The 19,037-nt window shown below is 35.1% G+C and overlaps 4 protein-coding genes across 4 annotated transcripts in view; all 4 read left to right on the top strand.

Moving 5' to 3' along the window:
* Positions 1-453, top strand: part of si:dkey-34d22.2 (uncharacterized protein LOC100005807 homolog) — a 1,576-nt gene extending 1,123 nt beyond the window's left edge. The window contains exon 2 of the mRNA XM_056475107.1: positions 66-453. Coding sequence (XP_056331082.1) covers positions 66-453 — 388 coding nt within the window. The remainder of the gene's footprint in view (positions 1-65) is intronic.
* Positions 454-1,158: 705 nt separating this feature from the next.
* Positions 1,159-2,767, top strand: LOC130243065 (ras-related protein Rab-39A-like). Its single transcript, XM_056475104.1, has 2 exons — positions 1,159-1,357; positions 2,380-2,767. Exons 1-2 carry the CDS (start codon positions 1,161-1,163, stop codon positions 2,765-2,767), a joined length of 585 nt encoding a protein of 194 aa, XP_056331079.1. The 5' UTR covers positions 1,159-1,160.
* A 3,325-nt stretch (positions 2,768-6,092) lies between these two features.
* On the top strand, positions 6,093-9,495 carry LOC130243752 (ras-related protein Rab-39A). Its single transcript, XM_056476040.1, has 2 exons — positions 6,093-6,367; positions 9,010-9,495. The coding sequence occupies exons 1-2, from the start codon at positions 6,150-6,152 to the stop codon at positions 9,389-9,391; spliced, it is 600 nt and encodes a 199-aa protein (XP_056332015.1). The 5' UTR covers positions 6,093-6,149; the 3' UTR covers positions 9,392-9,495.
* A 3,292-nt stretch (positions 9,496-12,787) lies between these two features.
* Positions 12,788-17,642, top strand: rab42b (RAB42, member RAS oncogene family). The gene is made up of 2 exons (XM_056474994.1): positions 12,788-13,188; positions 17,004-17,642. Exons 1-2 carry the CDS (start codon positions 12,971-12,973, stop codon positions 17,440-17,442), a joined length of 657 nt encoding a protein of 218 aa, XP_056330969.1. The 5' UTR covers positions 12,788-12,970; the 3' UTR covers positions 17,443-17,642.
* Positions 17,643-19,037: the final 1,395 nt, after the last annotated feature.

The raw sequence follows: 19,037 nt of genomic DNA, 5'->3' as shown, positions 1-19,037 counted from the left end.
CTACTGGAAAAGCAAAAGTAAAACACAATTACATTGTTGTTCATCATCAACACTTATGCTTTCAGGGATGTCATTCTAAGTTACATTCCTGGATCTGCTGGATGCCTGCTGGTGTTTGACCTGGGTAATCGCAGGACTTTCAACTTGATTAAATATCGGTACTCAGCCGTGCGTGCAAAAGTGCATCCATACAGTCTGCTGTTTGTGCTGGTGGGACACAAGTGTGACCGAGAAGAGCGAGAAGTGAGTCAAGAAGAGGTGGAAGAGTTCGCAAGTGAAGTGGGAGTTCCGTACATCGAGGCCTCAGCTAAAACAGGTCATAATGTGGCAGAAGCTTTTGAGCTGTTGACCCACCACATTTATCAGGGCTTAATAAGTGGAGAAGTGCATTTGCATGAAAGCTGGGGAAAGATTGAGAACAAAAATAATGACCAGTCAAGATTAGCCAGCTGAGAACAACAAATACTGTGCCACTTGAAGTCAACGTGAAACTGCAGTTGGAAAATATATTCTATATTTTTATAATCTAATGTAGTTTTATATAATTTTTTTAGTATTCCTTAAGAATTGACTAGCTTTACCATGAAACTAAACTTCTATACTCTATTTTCAGTTTTAATACAACCCTTTTACATGTTATATAAACAATATTGCATATGTATAAAAAAAAAAAAAGTTCAACCACAACCAGGAAACATTTATATACAGAAATAAACCGTACAGGGCTTTTTTTTTAACCTGAACAATTATGGCTTTACGCTCTACCCATGTTTAAAATGTCAGTGAAATTTTGGAACTGTCCATTGTCAGAAGCAAATCAGTCAGCATTCATTAAATGCACTTCTAGAACTCCATTACAGATTTATAGTCATCATGGCTGCTGTACAATGTGATTCCTGTACAAATGTACATCCAAACATGTGCTCTGACTGCTTGTGGGACACACGTACACCAGAAAAGAACAAGAAGTGAATGATTTTGAAGCAAAAAAGATCATCAAGTACAAATCACAACCAAAGTTGAAAGTTAGAACATTTAAGAGTTTTGCACAGTTTTCCCCTGCTCATAGTAATAGTTTTTTTTTCCTGATATGGAGTGAGTGGTTACAGGTTTTCAGCTTCCTTCACAATTCTTTCTTTTGTGTTCAACAGAATAAAGATATGTATCATTTTAAAATAATCATGATAGGAGACAATATGGCAGGAAAGTCATCCATGATGTATCGATACAGAAATGGCTGTTTTAAGCATATGGAGAGTACCATTGGAGTGGACTTTTGCGCTAAATCCCTAGTGATGGAACCTGGTGTGAGAGTGAACCTACAAATTTTGGATACAGCTGGTCATGAAAGATTTTGGTAAGCAGTAAAACCAGCATCTTTACACCATATAAAACTGAAATGCTTTATTGATATCTATAAACCAGATCCTCTAAAGCACAAAGCAATATTTGAAACAAGTTAAGTGGCAATAGTGAGAAAATTTCACTTTCATTTTGTTTGTTTACATTTTTTAAATTGTAATGAAACAAGGAAACTATCATCAAAAACAATTTGCACATCTGAACCAGTTAATCAAGCTCTTACTAGACATAGACACTTTTTGTCAGGTGTGTTAAGGCAAGTTGTTGCTAAACTCTGTCCACTTGGCCCTTGAGCACCAATGCTCTGCAATTAATTTAAAAGTTAAATCATGTTTTTTTTTTAAAGAAAACGGCGCAATCCCTGACTGCTGTTAGGTATACTAATTGACATTGCAGATAAAGTTCAACAAGTCACAGAAACTTTGTTTACTATTATTGCTGGCCAAATGGATGCAGTAGTTAGCATTAGAAGTGGATCACAAAGGTTTATCAGAATTGCCTTAAGACTAAATAATGGGTGTTGTACAAAAGTTTTAAAAACAATCTTGAATAAATGTTGTTTCAATTCAAATGTACCATGGCACACTGCCAGAACTGACAAGGTGGTTCAAAGACCACTGTGGTAACTTTTTGAAAAAAACCTTGGCCTCCAAAATCAGTTTACATAATCCCAGACCTATAGCCACTTAATGTCTCAGCTTTTTGGCTGATGTTTTGACTGCAAGAAGGTGGTCATTATATTATATTATATTATATTATATTATATTATATTATATTATATTATATTATATTATATTATATTATATTATATTATATTATATTATATTATATTATATTATATTATATTATATTATATTATACTTTGCTTTTAATTTATGGTGTTTAAATTTTTACAAAATGTATTTGTTTATTTTTATTGTGTATTCAATATTTATCCAAAAAATAACTTAGCCTACTGGAAAAGCAAAAGTAATACACAATAACATTGTTGTTCATCATCAACACTTATGCTTTCAGGGATGTCATTCTAAGTTACATTCCTGGATCTGCTGGATGCCTGCTGGTGTTTGACCTGGGTAATCGCAGGACTTTCAACTTGATTAAATATCGGTACTCAGCCGTGCGTGCAAAAGTGCATCCATACAGTCTGCTGTTTGTGCTGGTGGGACACAAGTGTGACCGAGAAGAGCGAGAAGTGAGTCAAGAAGAGGTGGAAGAGTTCGCAAGTGAAGTGGGAGTTCCGTACATCGAGGCCTCAGCTAAAACAGGTCATAATGTGGCAGAAGCTTTTGAGCTGTTGACCCACCACATTTATCAGGGCTTAATAAGTGGAGAAGTGCATTTGCATGAAAGCTGGGGAAAGATTGAGAACAAAAATAATGACCAGTCAAGATTAGCCAGCTGAGAACAACAAATACTGTGCCACTTGAAGTCAACGTGAAACTGCAGTTGGAAAATATATTCTATATTTTTATAATCTAATGTAGTTTTATATAATTTTTTTAGTATTCCTTAAGAATTGACTAGCTTTACCATGAAACTAAACTTCTATACTCTATTTTCAGTTTTAATACAACCCTTTTACATGTTATATAAACAATATTGCATATGTATAAAAAAAAAAAAGTTCAACCACAACCAGGAAACATTTATATACAGAAATAAACCGTACAGGGCTTTTTTTTTAACCTGAACAATTATGGCTTTACGCTCTACCCATGTTTAAAATGTCAGTGAAATTTTGGAACTGTCCATTGTCAGAAGCAAATCAGTCAGCATTCATTAAATGCACTTCTAGAACTCCATTACAGATTTATAGTCATCATGGCTGCTGTACAATGTGATTCCTGTACAAATGTACATCCAAACATGTGCTCTGACTGCTTGTGGGACACACGTACACCAGAAAAGAACAAGAAGTGAATGATTTTGAAGCAAAAAAGATCATCAAGTACAAATCACAACCAAAGTGGATGGAAAACAACTTTTAATTGCGATTTTTGTTTGGTTTTGAAATTGAATATAGTAATTGTTGACATTTTACAAGTATTTTTATATCATATCTGATATGACTGCTCTTTAGTCTGTGGTCGTCATTGTCTGGTTCCCCTTTTTTATGATGGGCCAAACATTTTCCAAACAGATCTGGACTGCAGGCCATGTGAAACTACACCACTGTAGCACATGCAGAATGAGCCTTATCTAACCAATAATCTTGATGGCAATGTCTCTGTATCCCAATTTAGGCCTCCATGTTAATAGTACCTCTGCACTTGTTTACCAGACACCCACGCTTTCGCTCTTCAGAAGCCCATACCATGACAGACACATGATTTCCTATGGTAGCTGGTGAAAAATTAACGTGAGAAATTAGATTGTTGATTCTTTAATTCATTTTTGTACAAAATTATGAACCATGATCCGTAGTATGCTCCTTTAATACCCACGCAATGAAACCCTCACAAAGTTTGGCTAATTATTGTGGATCATTTCAAACCCGTTTGATCAGAATATTCTATAACATGTTCAATTTGCTGCATTTTGTTCTTCATATGAAATAAAAGTTCAAGATCATTACCAAAAATCAGGTTTTTAATACATCTTACTAAATCTCCCAACTTCTCAGAATTTATGTCGTAAGTTGAACTAATGTGAATACAAGTGTTCAAATCAAAAGCATATGCAATCAATTCACAACTTTTGAGGTCACAACAAGTCTTTAAAAGGTCTTCAGTTGTTTTTAAAAATCTGTTTATAATAATGGACATTTTCTTCTGAAACCCAATTCTTGTACACTTTCAACTTATAAACTGAATTTTTTTTTTTGGAGCAACAGCCGTCAACTGAGTATTCATGCCGTCATAATTATGTAATTTCAAGATGACAACACTACCTAAAGCTGTTCTCAGACTCAACCACTACCAACACCTAAACCACAGGCGTCAACCAAAGTTCGGCAAGGGCCACGGCTCTGCAAAGCATAGCTTTAAGTCTAAATAAACTCATCAGATCAAACTAATTGATTCCTTCAGGTTTGTTTGAACTGACAATACAGGTGAGTGTGTTGAAGCCATGTGTTTTACAGCCCTCCATGAACTGTGTTTGACACCTCTGGCCTAAACAAATGATCTGCATCTAAATGAATCTGTGGCAGTGAGGCAGTGCAGCGGTTACATGCAACTCGTAGCTCTCAATATTGTTTACAAGTATGAATATGTGAATCCTATTAGAAGTTAGAATCTGTAATAGAATTCCAATTTTTCACAACTGTTTTCACTTGCATCACAATTTTGTCCGTTTTTGACATTATAGAGATACTCGGGTGTCAATAGCAGAACGGACTGCATGGTAGTTTACTACTGAAAGATTATTCCGTTTATTTATGTAGTGTAAACCATGAGAAAATGAGTGTAATTAGCTAAATCATATAAACTGAAAAAATATTTATGTCTGCAAAATTATTGCTAACAATTTATATGGGTTGAATTTAAACAAACAAATAAAATTTAGAAGTGTTTAACTTCATTTGTTTGTTTAAATTCAGCCCAAATACATTTTTACAACCACATAACTTAAAAAAAGAATTAGTAAATTCAAGGAATCATCTTTGAATAATTGTTTTCAGTGTAGGAGGACTTAGTAAGCAGGAAAACGTGTAATATTTTTACAAACTGAATTTAACAAGCTATATTCTGCTTGATTTGTTATAACTTTTGGCACACTTTGGTACTCCAAAAGTTTTTAGTTTTTTTTTCCAGTCTGACTGATTAGTACGAGCCAAAACATGAATATTATTTCCTATTTTGAGCGGCATTATTCATCAAAATATGTTAATTTAGTTCAGTTAGTAGCTTTGTTTCCATCCTAAGGTGGTTACTGGTTTATCGCATAAAACATTTGCAAATGAAGCATTGTTTCCATCTAATAGGTCAAAGATAACAAAATCATCACTTCCTGATAAACAAAAGTCAAGATTTCTTTCTAACATACTAAATTTCTTGCGCCTATAAGGTAAAACAGAATGAATCAGAGGTGACTCTTTTAGTAATAATATCAAACCACTGTGATGACCGACTTTGTCTAAGGGCTTTTAGAATGACCAAACAACAATTTAGATATTTTACAATGTCGTTCTGTCCGCTGGTTGCTCCATTAATGCCATCCCATCATGCCAATTTTTAATCACATGATCTGTTAAAACAAATTCAATTCACTTTTTTGATGTGAATGCTGGAAATTATTTTGGAAATCTGTTTCCATCATACTTTATGCTCATTTCTAATTGGATGAAAAGTTAATCCTACTCAGTTGGGCGCTTATGTTTTTTGATGCACATTTTATGAAATTTTATGCACATCTTGCCGCTTCCATTAAGCATTTTACTATGAGATATTCTAAAATATGCTTAAAAATAGGTGGATGAAACCATAGCTTGTGGCATTGTTTACTTTCTGCTCTCCAACATGGCTGACTGATGACACATTGTGGACAAAACACCCTATATGGTGTTAAACACGCCATATAACCATGTGTGCATGCATATACTACAGTATTCATATAATACTCAAGTATTCATATTACACTGTAAACTCATATACTATCAAAAAACAGATCATGACACTGAACGTCAGCCTGCTGCCTTTAGAGACTATCAGAAATACTTCCTGTTCCTAAAGGAACCCTGACTGTCACACAAATACTTCCCTCCTATATCATCTGAATCTGTAAGAGGAGCAGAAACACCCTTCCTCTATGGTCAGAAAGTGGAAGTTAGTCGATCAGCGGTCATGAATCTCACTGATTGTCAGTACCGTTTTAAACTGATCATGATAGGTGGAGATTGTGCTGGAAAGTCATGCATGCTGCATCGCTACACAAAGGGCCAGTTTCCAGAAAGTGTAGATGTGACCATTGGAATGAGCTTCCGCAATCACATCCTAGAGGTGGAGCCTGGGGTGAGAGTGGCTCTACACATTTATGATACAGCCGGTCATGAATCCTTCTGGTGAGTAAAGAGAATGTAGGCTACAGTATCTGAATGCTCTTTAAAGTTCACATGTATTTCATATTGTGACACAGTTCCTAGAGAAACGGAATATTAAATGAGAAAACTGTGGGTGTGACTTGTTTTTCTACTGCAAGCTGATTGGATGTAGCAAATTTCATTCAGAAAGTTATTACGTTAAGTTTAATTTCAGTTTAATTTAAGTTATTAAAGTTGGAGAAAGTTATTACAACCTAACAGATACCTCCTCCTCCCCTTTTCTGTTGTCAAAACTGACAGTCGGAGGGGCGTGTTTAAATATATTAACCACGCCCAATACGTAATCTGACAATTTAACTGACAAAAAAAAAGTGCATTTTCAGATTTTATTTTTAGATTAAAGGGCAAACCATTTTTTTCTTTAATGACATGCACAGATGACGTGTTCACCACAAAACTAGCAATGTGAGCTAACAAAGTCATATGGTTAGTTTTGATTTTATTTGTACTTTAAAGCTCGTTGTAAAAGTCGTGCAACATGAATGAGCGGGAGCACTGAGTCAATCAAAATGAGAGAACAGCCTACAATACGTATGCTATATTTCAGGGTCAATGTTTAGTCCTATTAGAAGTTATTCTACAAAATAACAGTTTTTACTTTTAATGAGATTCATATATTCTGAAGCACAGTATAAAAAAATTAAATGTTTCAGGAGGACATATATTTTTGCCTCCCAGATTATTGTATTAATCTGCCACCTGGTGGTAAAGTCCCTAAATATCTGACAAACCCATAACTGGCAGTTTTCAACGACGTTGCAAGAAACCCTCTGAAACCGTCCAAGAACATATTGTCCAGATGAAGACCCAACGTATGACACTTTCAGCCATAGCAAGAGCAAGGTTTCGACAGGTTTCATCAAGTCAAATTAAAGACTTTTTAAGACCCTTATGAATAACATTTCAGATTTACACAAGGCTAAATGCTAAGGATCTTTTTCTAATGGCTCAGTTAAAACATGAAAAAAAAAACATGAAAACAAATGTTATTGTAAGGAAGATAATCAAACCATATTGGTAAAGAGATTTAATTATTAATCTTTTGTTATAACTTTTATTAAGATGGAATGATTGAGATACAGTTGGTCAGAATTATGTCCTGTGAGAGACTAGTGATGTCTGTGAAAGACTATAGATGTTTTTGAGAGACTATGTCCTGCTCTAAAGCAGGGGAACGGCTCGGGAGCCACATGTGGCTCTTTGACCAAAAATATGTGGCTCTCCTGCTGTCTTTCTTCAATAATACTCGGTTTACAATAAAAGGACGTTTCAACCAATGTGCATATGGTGCTGTGGTTTAACTCGAATCACGACAACAATAAATGGCAAGTTATATTTCTTAAATTTCTATGGTTCCCTTTTATGTTAATTTACAATTCTATCATAACCTCACGCACGTAAATTCAAACATTCATGAGCAGCGATGGCAAAATTTATACTTTATACATTATGAAGCTTCATTTTTGTTTATTTCTGAGTTGTGCATGGACATAAATAATGGATTCGATAATAAATAAATAACTAAAAGTTTTGTTATGTACACACACCTTATTCGGCTCTTTAGAAAATGCATTTCATAAAAAAAACTAAAAAGTGAAATACCTCTGCTGAAAAAAAGGTTCCTGACCCCTGCTCTAAAGTAATGAAAAGCAAGGAACTACACTCAAATTATGTTTGTTCAAACTACTTACTTCAAATGAGCTGAAACAACATGATTATTGAGCTTTTATGGGGGACAACTTAATTGTTTTATCTTCAATCCACTTAAATTTGTAAAAACTCATAGGTTAACTTAATTCCTTCATGTTGTTCCTACTCAATTTGACTGCTGTACCCTTCAGATTTCATTCATTTTCTTTTCGGCTTTAGTCCCTTTATTAATCTGGGGTCGCCACAGCAGAATAAACTGCCAATTTATCCAGCATATGTTTTACGCAGCGGATGCCCTTCCAGCTGCAACCCATCATTGGGAAATACTCTTCAGATTTTTTTGGTATATTTCTTTGTGCATCAGAAAACTCCTGTATCTGAAATTTGATTACTTTATACACAATGAAGAGGGTTTTGTTAAATAGCCTTGGTTATTTTGTAAAACACTGTTGTACTAGCATAGTATAATTCCAAATACCTTCAAACTCTGAATGAGGATCATCACATTCATTCATTTTCTCTTCGGATTACTCCCTTTATTAATCTGGGGTTGCCACAGCGTAATGAACCGCCAATTTATCCAGCAGTGGATGCCCTTCCAGCTGCAACCTATCACTGGGAAACACCCATACACTAATTCACACACATAGGCTACACTACGGACAATTTAGCTTATTCAACTCACCTATAGCGCATGTCTTTGGACTTGTGGGGGAAAACGGAGCACCCGGAGCAAACCCACGCGAACATGGGGAGAACATGCAAACTCCGCACAGAAACGCCAACTGACCCAGCTGAGGTTCGAACCAGTGACCTTCTTCCTGTGAGGCGACAGCGCTACCCACTTTGCCTTAGTTTTGATCTCCACTGAATAAATATATTTGGATTTGTTATGCTTTAGCTGTTTCTCATGCATTCCTGACATCATGGTTGATTAACTTCTGTGTCTTTAGGCAGGCTATCAGCTGTTGCTTCCCTCAGTCTGCTGGATGTCTACTGGTGTTTGATCTGGGCAATAACAAGTCTTTCAATTACATCAAGCATCGATACACAGAGGTGTGCAAGGCTGTCCGTCCATACAGTGTTTTGTTTGTGCTGGTGGGACACAAGTGTGACAGAGAAGAGCGAGAAGTGAGTCAAGAAGAGGTGGAAGAGTTTGCAAGTGAAGTTGGAGCTCCGTACATCGAGACCTCTGCTAAAACAGGTCATAATGTGGCAGAAGCTTTTGAGCTGTTGACCCACCGCATTTATCAAGGCTTAATAAGTGGACAAGTGCATTTGCATGAAAGCTGGGGAAAGATCGAGAACAAAAGCAACAAATGCTGTGCCTCATGAAAGAAGCATGGCTATATTTTTTGATTGCACATAAAAGTAGCCGTGCATTGAGAAAAATTAAAAATAAATTAAAGAAATAAATCACATTTCATAAGATGACAGTGACTGGGGGGGGGGGGGTTTATTGTGCCGTTTAATATAAACAAAACAACAGAACTATATCTTTTTAATAATTTTTTCACATTTTTCGAGTGCATTGGACTGATTTTTGCTGTTTATTCTGCTGTTGAATCCCTTACCCAAAGAGTACCGACACAATATTTAAGCTGCCCCTGAACACCTTTTGTTTGATTTTGAACAGAATTATTTCATTTAATTGCATTGTGATCTGACAGATTACAATATGTAAGAGATAAAATCTGAACATTTAAAACATTTGATTATATTACCATGATTTTTCTAAATTAACCTTTTAAACTATGCTCACTGTTGCTCAAGTTTTTGTTGTAAAATTAATGTTAGGATAACCGATAACAAGTGCTGTGTTTCATAAAATAAAAAACATTTGATTGCTCATTCAAAATTAGCCATGTATTTTAGAAATTAGAGATAAACCACTATTAAAATCACAAATTTCAATAAATTAAAGTGCCAGTAACTTTTTTGTTTTCTTTCTTTAGTAAATAAATTGTATATATTTAAATAAATAAAACATGTTATACTTTCACATTCTGATTTCATTCAAGTGATTGGTTACATTGATATAATTTTGTTGTTATTTGTAAATGTGTTGAGATTACATTTTCTTAATTAGGTTTTTCACAAATGTAACATTTGGTTTCTGATTAATATGATGAATGTAGAAGTACTCGTTTTCCCAACAAATTCTGTGCCTCATAAGAAAAACATGACTATATTTGTTTTATTGCCTATTCAAAAGTAGCCAATGTGAAAAATTAAAAAGAAATTCATAAGATGACAGTGACTGAATAAAGTTTTTAAATAAACTGCTGTTTGTATTGTTTTTGGGGGGGGAATTTTATTGTGCTGTTTAATAAAAACAAAACAGAACTATATCTTTTTATATTTTTTCCACATTTTTCGAGTGCATTGGATTGATTTTTGCTGTTTATTCTGATGAATCCCCTACCCAAAGAGCACAGACACATTTGTTCATTCTGATCTGACAGATTACAATAAGTAAAAGATAAAATCTGAACATTTAAAACATTTTGTTATATTACCATGATTTTTCAAAATAAACCTTTTAAACTTGCATGCTTACTGTTGCTGTTTAAGTTTTTGTTGTAAAATTATTGTTAAGACAAATGATAGCAAGTGCTGTGCTTCATAAAATCAAAACATTTGATTGTTTATTCAAAATTAACCATGTATTTTGAAAAATTTAAGATAATTTTGAGATTAGAGATAACTAGAGAAATTACAGATAGAGATAAACCATTATTTAAATCACAAATTTCAATCTATTAAAGTGCCAGTCATTTTTTTTTGTTTTCTTTTTTTACTAAATAAACTTCATATACTTAAATATTTTTCAATAAATAAAAACATGTTATACTTTCACATTCAGATTTCATTCAGGTATTCATTGGTCATTCATTGATTATTTTGAAATTATATTATTGTTGTTGTTGTTTGTAAATGTGTTGGTTTAATTAATGAGCTTAGATTTTCCCAAATGTAAAATTAAGTTTCTGATTTATATGATGAAGTGTAGTAGTACTCATGAGAGAAGCATGACTATATTTTTGCCCATTCAAAAGCAATTGTGAAAAATTAAAAATTGAAGAAATAAATCACCATAAATCACATTTCATAAGATGACAGTTACTGAATATAGTTTTTAATAAACTGCTGTTTGTATTTTTTTTTTATTTTGTGCTATTTAAGCAAAATAAAAAGAACAGAACTATATCTTTTAAAGATTTTTTCTACATTTTTTTGAGTGCATTGGATGGATTTTTGCTGTTTATTCTGATGAATCCCCTACCCAAAGAGCACCGACAAATTATTAAAGCTACCCTAAGCACTTGTTTGATTTTGAACAGAATTATTTCATGTAATTGCATTGTGATCTGACAGATTACAATAAGTAAAAGATAAAATCTGAACATTTAAACATTTCATTATATTACCATGATTATATAAACTTAAGATAAACTTTTTAAACATACTTGCTTACTGTTGCTGTTTAAGTTGTTGTTGTAAAATTAATATTACTATTACTATTAAGACAAATGATAACAAGTTCTGTGCTTCATAAAATCAAAACGCATTTTAGAAATTAGAGATATTATTAAAAACACTCATTTCAATATATTAAAGTGCCAGTAACTTTTTTGTTTTCTTTCTTTATGAAATGAACTTTACATACTTAAATATTTTTAAATAAATAAATTATGTTATTCTTTCACACTCTGATTTCATTCAAGTGATTTTGATATTATATGATTGTTTGTAAATGTCTTCGTTCAGCTAATGAGATTTCTTGATAAGTTTTTTTTTTTTTTTACAAATGTAACATTTAGTTTCTGATTAATATGAAGAATGTAGCAGTACTCTGTGTTTTCCCATGTTTAAATACATAACGCAGATCTCTCTATCAATATCAGAGCAAAACCCGCAGATTCCAATAGTCATTAAGAAAGAAGCAAGAATTTCTTTTTAAAACGCTGGTTGTGTCGTTTTTGTCTTAGAAAAAGGTTGTACGTCCCCTTGTGGCTATCGAGAAAAATACACACCATTACTAGCCCGTTTGGAGAAGGAAATAAGCTACAAAAAACGCTGCCTTCTCAGTCTGTCAGTAAACAATGGCTGTTTATTTCGCCTCAGTGGATCCCCACCCTCGCTGATATGCTCAAGTACCTGAACTGTAGATTTTAGCAATAGACTGAACACATTTTAATTAAAGTCTCACTGAAGTTACAAAGTTTTCCACCAAATAAGTCTCTGAAAACAACGTGAAGCATTCTATTTATAACCAAACCCAGCCTAAATCCTCTGTCTGTCTGTGTCCAGAGGGAGTCTGTTCTATTGTTTGTTCACCTCCTGTTTGGAAAGCCTCACAATTATGGAAGCATTTAGGAGCAAACTAACCTGCAGTGCACACTGTTGATAAATATCATGGTCTTAGTTTCATCATGACACTTGGAAGTCTTCCAGCTTCTCCTTTAGAGGTTATGACCTGGGTGGAAGCATTCTCATGGTTGGCCTTTTGAGAAAGACCTACATGTGCTTTTATGTGATCCATGCATGCCATGGACTGGTCTCAACAGGAAACACTGGGCTTGTCCTGATATGATACTGCCTGCTCATTCCCTCTGGTCTATGAGAGATTCCAAAATTTCTGTTTCCCCGCCTCTCAAATAAACCCCACCCACTAACAAGTATGAACAGGCAAAAGATTAAAGAAACAGATCAAGTAGACGCACCCACCCTTATGACTCTCACACAGATTCTTTTTTAGAAAAGCAGAGGAGTAGCTGAAGAACTATGGGTTTATTTTTACATTTGTTTACAATGAGAACTTCAAGGTAAAGGGTTCTCTGCTCAAACCTCCAAAGATCCTGGCGCAGAGACAGGTTTTAATCAAACCTAGCATATTGTTTACCTCAAGTCATGGATCTCACATTGTGGCAGTACCAGTTTCGAATCATCATGCTTGGAGACTCTACAGTGGGAAAGTCATCCATGTTAAAGCGCTACACCGAGGACTTGTTTCTGGAATGCATCAATCAGACTGTCGGAGTGGACTTCTATGTACACTTCCTTGAGGTGGAACCTGGGGTGAGGGTTAAACTGCAGTTCTGGGACACAGCTGGTCAAGAGAGGTTTAGGTAAGTCCAAGTTTTCAAAGCTCCTAATCCAAAATCCTGCTGGTAGAAGGCATCTGTCCTGTTTATTTTAGCTCCTATCTTAATGAAACACACCTGCTAAACAAGGCCTTTCTTAGTATCCGAGAAACTTCCACACAGGTATGTTGAGGGAAGTTCTCTGCAGAACAGTAGCCCTCCAGGACCGCTTTGGACATTTTTGCCTAAGAACCAATACTTAAGGTCAGAGGTTTTCAGTCCTGCTTTTGGAGAATGAGTACCATCAATTTTAGCTTCAACACACCTGTCAGGAAGTTTTATGCTAACCTTGATTAGCTGGTTTATGCGTGTTTATTTTAAGTTGAAGCTAAACTTTGGACGACAATAGTACTGCTTGAGATTTGGTTGAATTGGAGACAACTTCAGTGTGTTTAGTCATAAGTTGATTGTCTAAAAACAGTTTACAGAAGTTGCGTTGCTTCTGTAAATCAGGATTGTGAAACATTACTCGTCAGAGCAGCAAGTCTTCTCATGAAGCTTCCAAGAAAAATGTTGTCAGTCTACACTATAAATGGATTCACTGCCAGGCCCGAGTCCACCGGGGTGGGGTTCCACTTAATTGGCCCACCCTGGAAACCACGCCAACTGTTCGGCCCACCCGGAGAGGCCCAAGGACCAATTAACAGCAAAGACTTGGAGTTAGGCTGGTTCCCTGGTATGCACAGATGACCTTACAGAGCCAAGTCACCCAAAAAGGGAAATTCTGTCATCATTTACTCACACGAAGACTCATGGGTGGTAAGACTTGTGACAAGTGGACGGAAGCACTTAAAATACATGGTTTATTTTGATGACAAACATTGCTTTTAGGTATGAAGTCATATTTATATGGCAAAAGTGGCCTGAAAATGTGGGAAAGCCACTTTTAATTCGGCTCATAGCTGACCTTTTAAGGGTTTAAACTCCTTAAAGGGATCGTTCACCCCAAAATGAAAATTGTGTCATCATTTACTCACCCTTTACCAGTGATGTAAAGTAACAGATTACAAATACTCAAATGACTGTAATTGAGTAGTTTTTTTTTCTCAGGGATTGTAATTTACTAAGTAGTTTTAAAAATGTGTACTACTTTCCCTTGAGTACATTTTAGTAAAGTATCTGTATTTTTACTAAACTCATTTCCTTCAACCTGCAGTCACTACTTTATTTTTTATTGTCTATGGGGACTAGAAAAATCAGTCCTGCAAGTCCAATCAAATCACACATATAAAGTAAATCCATCATTCTGAACTACATTAAGCCATGCAGCACAGTGTTTGGAATAATTAAAAGTGCCCAAGATTATACTTTACACCAGGGGTGCACAAACTCAGTCTAATGTACTACAGAGTTTAGCTCCAATTTGCATCAATACACTTGCAAGAAGCTTTCCAGAATACCTGGTAAAAGCTTGATTAGTTAGTTTCGCTTTGTCTAATTGTGAATGGAGCTAAAATCTGCTGGACACCGGCCCTCCAGGATCGAGTTTGGGCACCCGTGCTTTACATGCAATGACCCAGAGACTGTTTAGATTGCATGTCACTGATGTGAAGATGGCAGATGTTTACTGTATGATGACTGATAATGGCCTTAAACAAGAATTAAATGCACTACAAAATGTTAGTAATACACACACAAATTACATGTAAACCCATCAACCTTTCCCAGCATAATACTCACTACTCCTGAGTACTTTTGAAAGGGCTACTTTTTACTCATACATTTGAGTAATATTTACAGCAGATACTTTAACTCTACTTGCACTACATTTTTGGGCAAGTAATGGTACTCTTTCCACCACTGCCCCTTACTTGTTTCAAACCTTTGAGTTTTTCTCCTCATTTAAACACTAAAGAAAATATTTAGAAAAATGTTGAAAACTTGCATAGTATTTGTTTTCCTACTAAGTAGGTCAATGGTTAGAGGTTTTCAGATGTCTTCAAAATATATTCTTGTGTTCAACAGAAGAGAGGCACTCATAAATGTTACATCATAAAACCCAAAAAGTTAAGGTAACTCAAACCGTTTGAGGAAACCGATTGCATTTGAGTTGAAAACCATTTAAGTGAAAAAACTAATCTATATGAGTACTGTGAACTTAATCCATGAGTAAACAAAGCAATTTGAGCACAGTAAAACCCAATAAAGAGAACTTAAACCAACTGAGTACTGTAAAACTCAATAAGTTAAGGCAATTCAAACCGTTTGAGGAACTTACTCCATTTAAGTTGAAGTAATGAGGTTTTTAATTAACTCATCACCTTCAACACTGAGTTCAAAACTCTTCAAATGAGTAGAATTAACTTTCAGTCAATTTTGAGTTTACTACACTCTTTCATTTGATAAAATTGACTGTTGGGTTTTACAGTGTAGGAACCATTTGAGGGAGAGTAAATGGGGAGTAAATATATTACAGTTGCATTATTTATACTTATTGTGAAGAACATTGGAATAAATTAAGGAAAATGCAATGAACATTTTCCATTGGTTTTAAAGATACTTTTTGAAAGCACATATGTCAGTAAAGAACCTTTTTTAAGTGTATTAAAGGATGATACTATTCAAAACAAAAGAGCAAATAACGTCTTGAATTCATTGCATCTTTGGGGATGTATAGCAGTCAGGGAACCTCGATATACAGCATACCATTTGAAATGCATGTTTCCGACAAGTATCCTTAATATTTATCATAGTTCATATCAGATTTAAATGGTGATTTGATGTGAATTTGATGAGCAGTTATTAAGATTTCTGTATTTCCCATTTTAAGTAAATAGGAGGTAGTTTTGCTTGCCTGAATTAAACAGTTGAAGTCAGAATTATTAACCCCCTTTTTTTTTCTTTTTTAAATATTTCCCAAATGATGTTTAATAGAGCAAGGAAATTTTCACAATATTTCACTTCTGGAGAAAGTCTTATTTGCTTTATTTCGGCTAGAATAAAAGAAGTTTTACATTTTTTAAAAACAATTTTAAGGTCAAAATTATTAGCGCCTTTTAGCTATATATTTTTTCAATAGTCTACAGAACAAACCATCATCATACAATAACTTGCCTAATTACCCTAACCTGCCTAGTTAACCTAATTAACCTAGTTAAGCCTTTAAATGTCACTTTAAGCTGTGTAGAAGTGTCTTGAGAAATATCTAGTCAAATATTATTTACTGTCATGAAGGCAAAGATAAAAGAAATCAGTTATTAGAAATGAGTTGTTAAAACTATTATGTTTAGAAAAGTGTTGAAAAATCTTTTCTCTGTTAAACAGAAATTGAGGGAAAAAATAAACAGGAGGGCTAATAATTCAGGGAGGCTAATAATTCTGACTTCAACTGTATGTACCTTCAAATATGTCACTTTAGAATGTTATAATCCGGTCAAAAAAAATCAGACGGCATTAAATTTTATCCATTAGAAATTGATTTGGTAGTAAAAATAGGCCACTATTAGGCTTAGTATAACATTTAACTTTACTTGAAAATACAAAGGATTGTGGGCTTTAGTTTTTTTAAGGCACTTCACTGCATTTTGAATGTTACAATCACAAAGACTATTCATTAAACAAGTGCACTACCACAAGATATTTCTGTTGATGTTAAAAATCTCATTCTCATAGAGGCGTGGTTTCCTGGCAGTATCGAAAAATGGTATCGTATCAAATTTCTTGGTATCTTATCAAAGTTATAAATTCTCGTATTGTGGCAACACTACTATGTACAAGAACAAACGCAGTGTATGAAGATTTTGAGTATCTTTGTAGAAAAACCATGAAAAAATAACCCTTTAAATCTTGTATTTTTGCAGGTCTGTGACTCGATCCTACTACCGTAACTCCGTTGGAGGTCTCCTGGTGTTCGATCTGGGCAACCGCAAATCTTTTGAAAATGTGCGGGAATGGTACGTCGAGGTGTGTGAACGTGTGCATCCTTTCACTGTGCTCTTCGTCCTGGTGGGACACAAGAGTGACCGCGTCAAAGCTGGTGAAAGAGCCGTGGACCGAACTGAAGCAGAAAAGTTGGCGAGCCAGCTGGGAGCCCCCTACATCGAGGCCTCGGCCAAAACGGGTCACAATGTGAAAGAAGCCTTCGACCTCTTGACCCGGCGGATTTATCAGGGCTTAAAAAGTGGCGAGATCCAGCTGCGCGAAGGATGGGATGGCGTCAAAAGCTCTGCACCTACAGCCCAAACGCTCCAGAAGTTACAAAACAATGACTCTGCTGAAAAAAAGAGCTGTAACTGTTAACTCTTACAACACTCGGCTCTGTGTTTCAATAGGATGGATACGTCTGACATTGCCAAATACACCTAAAAGTAAACCTCAAAGACTTGATGTAAGATTATAGGTGTTAAATATGATCATTCTAGATAATATATGAAAGATTCCAGCATTTGGAAACCGCATTGGAACTCTTGATTAAAGTCAATACCATAAACATTTCCAAATACTTGTTCGTATTTTTAGCCGCAGATGTGCATACATTTCTCATAAGCGTGATTACATCAGTTCAAAACACAAGCAAATAACTGACTGAACATTACATATATTTTTGTTTATATAGAAAGTGTAGTCTGAAGGTATTTAAAGGTGCTGTATGTAAGTTGACTCTTCTAAAGCATAAAATACCACAATATGTTTGCAGATATTTAAGAAACATGCCAAGAGAACATACTCATTTATCAGAAAAACAATGCTGAAGTCTAATATTTTGCTTTGAAAATGCGAGTTATGTGCCGGACCGCTTTCTTTGTTTTAGGTAACCCACCCAATGCTATTTAGCCAATTATATTTATACAATTATAAGGTTGCCTTGGCAGAAAATAGAGTATTTCATTCATTCATTCAGGAAGACTCTCAAATTATGCATTCATGACCGTACTGTGACCTCCGGTGGACAGTAGTAGACTCCGAAATGAGAGGCAGATTCAGAGTTCCACATGAGCTTATCAATTAGCAAATAATATAAATATTAAGAGCGTAAACATTAGGTGAGCAGGCTACATTGTAAACTAGCAATATGCTACATGACGAGATTTGCAGTGATAAGCAATTTGGCTGTATGCACTAGACAAAACACGACATAAGTTTAACTACAGCCGTTCAGAAGCACAGAATAGTGCACTTACTGCACTCCAACGAAATGGTAAGGTTTATAATCGAATTAATACATATTAAACCTCTTTAACATTATTAAATTTACATGCTGAATCACTGATATGTGTTGGTTTACACTGAGGTGAACTATCTGCTGCTGCTTTCAGTAATATGGCAATAAATGGCATGTAAAATGGCATTCAAACTCACATTGTCAGCATTTAACACTGAATAAAGCACATGAGGTGTACCTGAGGTGATCACTGTCAGTTTTCTGTTGTTCAGCTGCAAGAAATAGAAGCCGTTTCTAAAATATTAATTTCTCCTTTTAATATGGAAAATATTCAGGGCTTGACATTAATACCCGCCAAATGCGGGTAGATTTCAGCTGTGGTCACTCCCACTAGCCACATTGGCTGGTTGAAAATAAGTTTTAAATTGCAGTTTTCTTAATAGCAGTAAGTATAGCGCAATATGCATGCTAATGTCATCTTAAAATCGAGAAGCAGCACGACAAAAAAAGCGTTCGCTCGAGCAAAAGAAAGCAGGTGAATGCCGAATGCGAGGACGATCCGCACGCAGAGGTGATGTGATTCATGCTTCCGTTTCCTTGCGCGAAGCCTGAAAACGTAACTGGTGCGACCGGTTCTCTTTGAAATAGACTGGACAAAAAGCGATGATCAAATACTCAAATACCCACAGTCCTGCTGCTTTTAAGAGCTCCAGATGTTTTTTAAAAGTGTTTT

This window comes from Danio aesculapii, chromosome 16, assembly GCF_903798145.1.
Source record: "Danio aesculapii chromosome 16, fDanAes4.1, whole genome shotgun sequence".
Classification (NCBI taxonomy): Eukaryota; Metazoa; Chordata; class Actinopteri; order Cypriniformes; family Danionidae; genus Danio; species Danio aesculapii.
The sequence above is the reverse complement of the archived record's forward strand: the minus strand, read 5'-3'. Positions and strand labels throughout refer to the sequence as shown.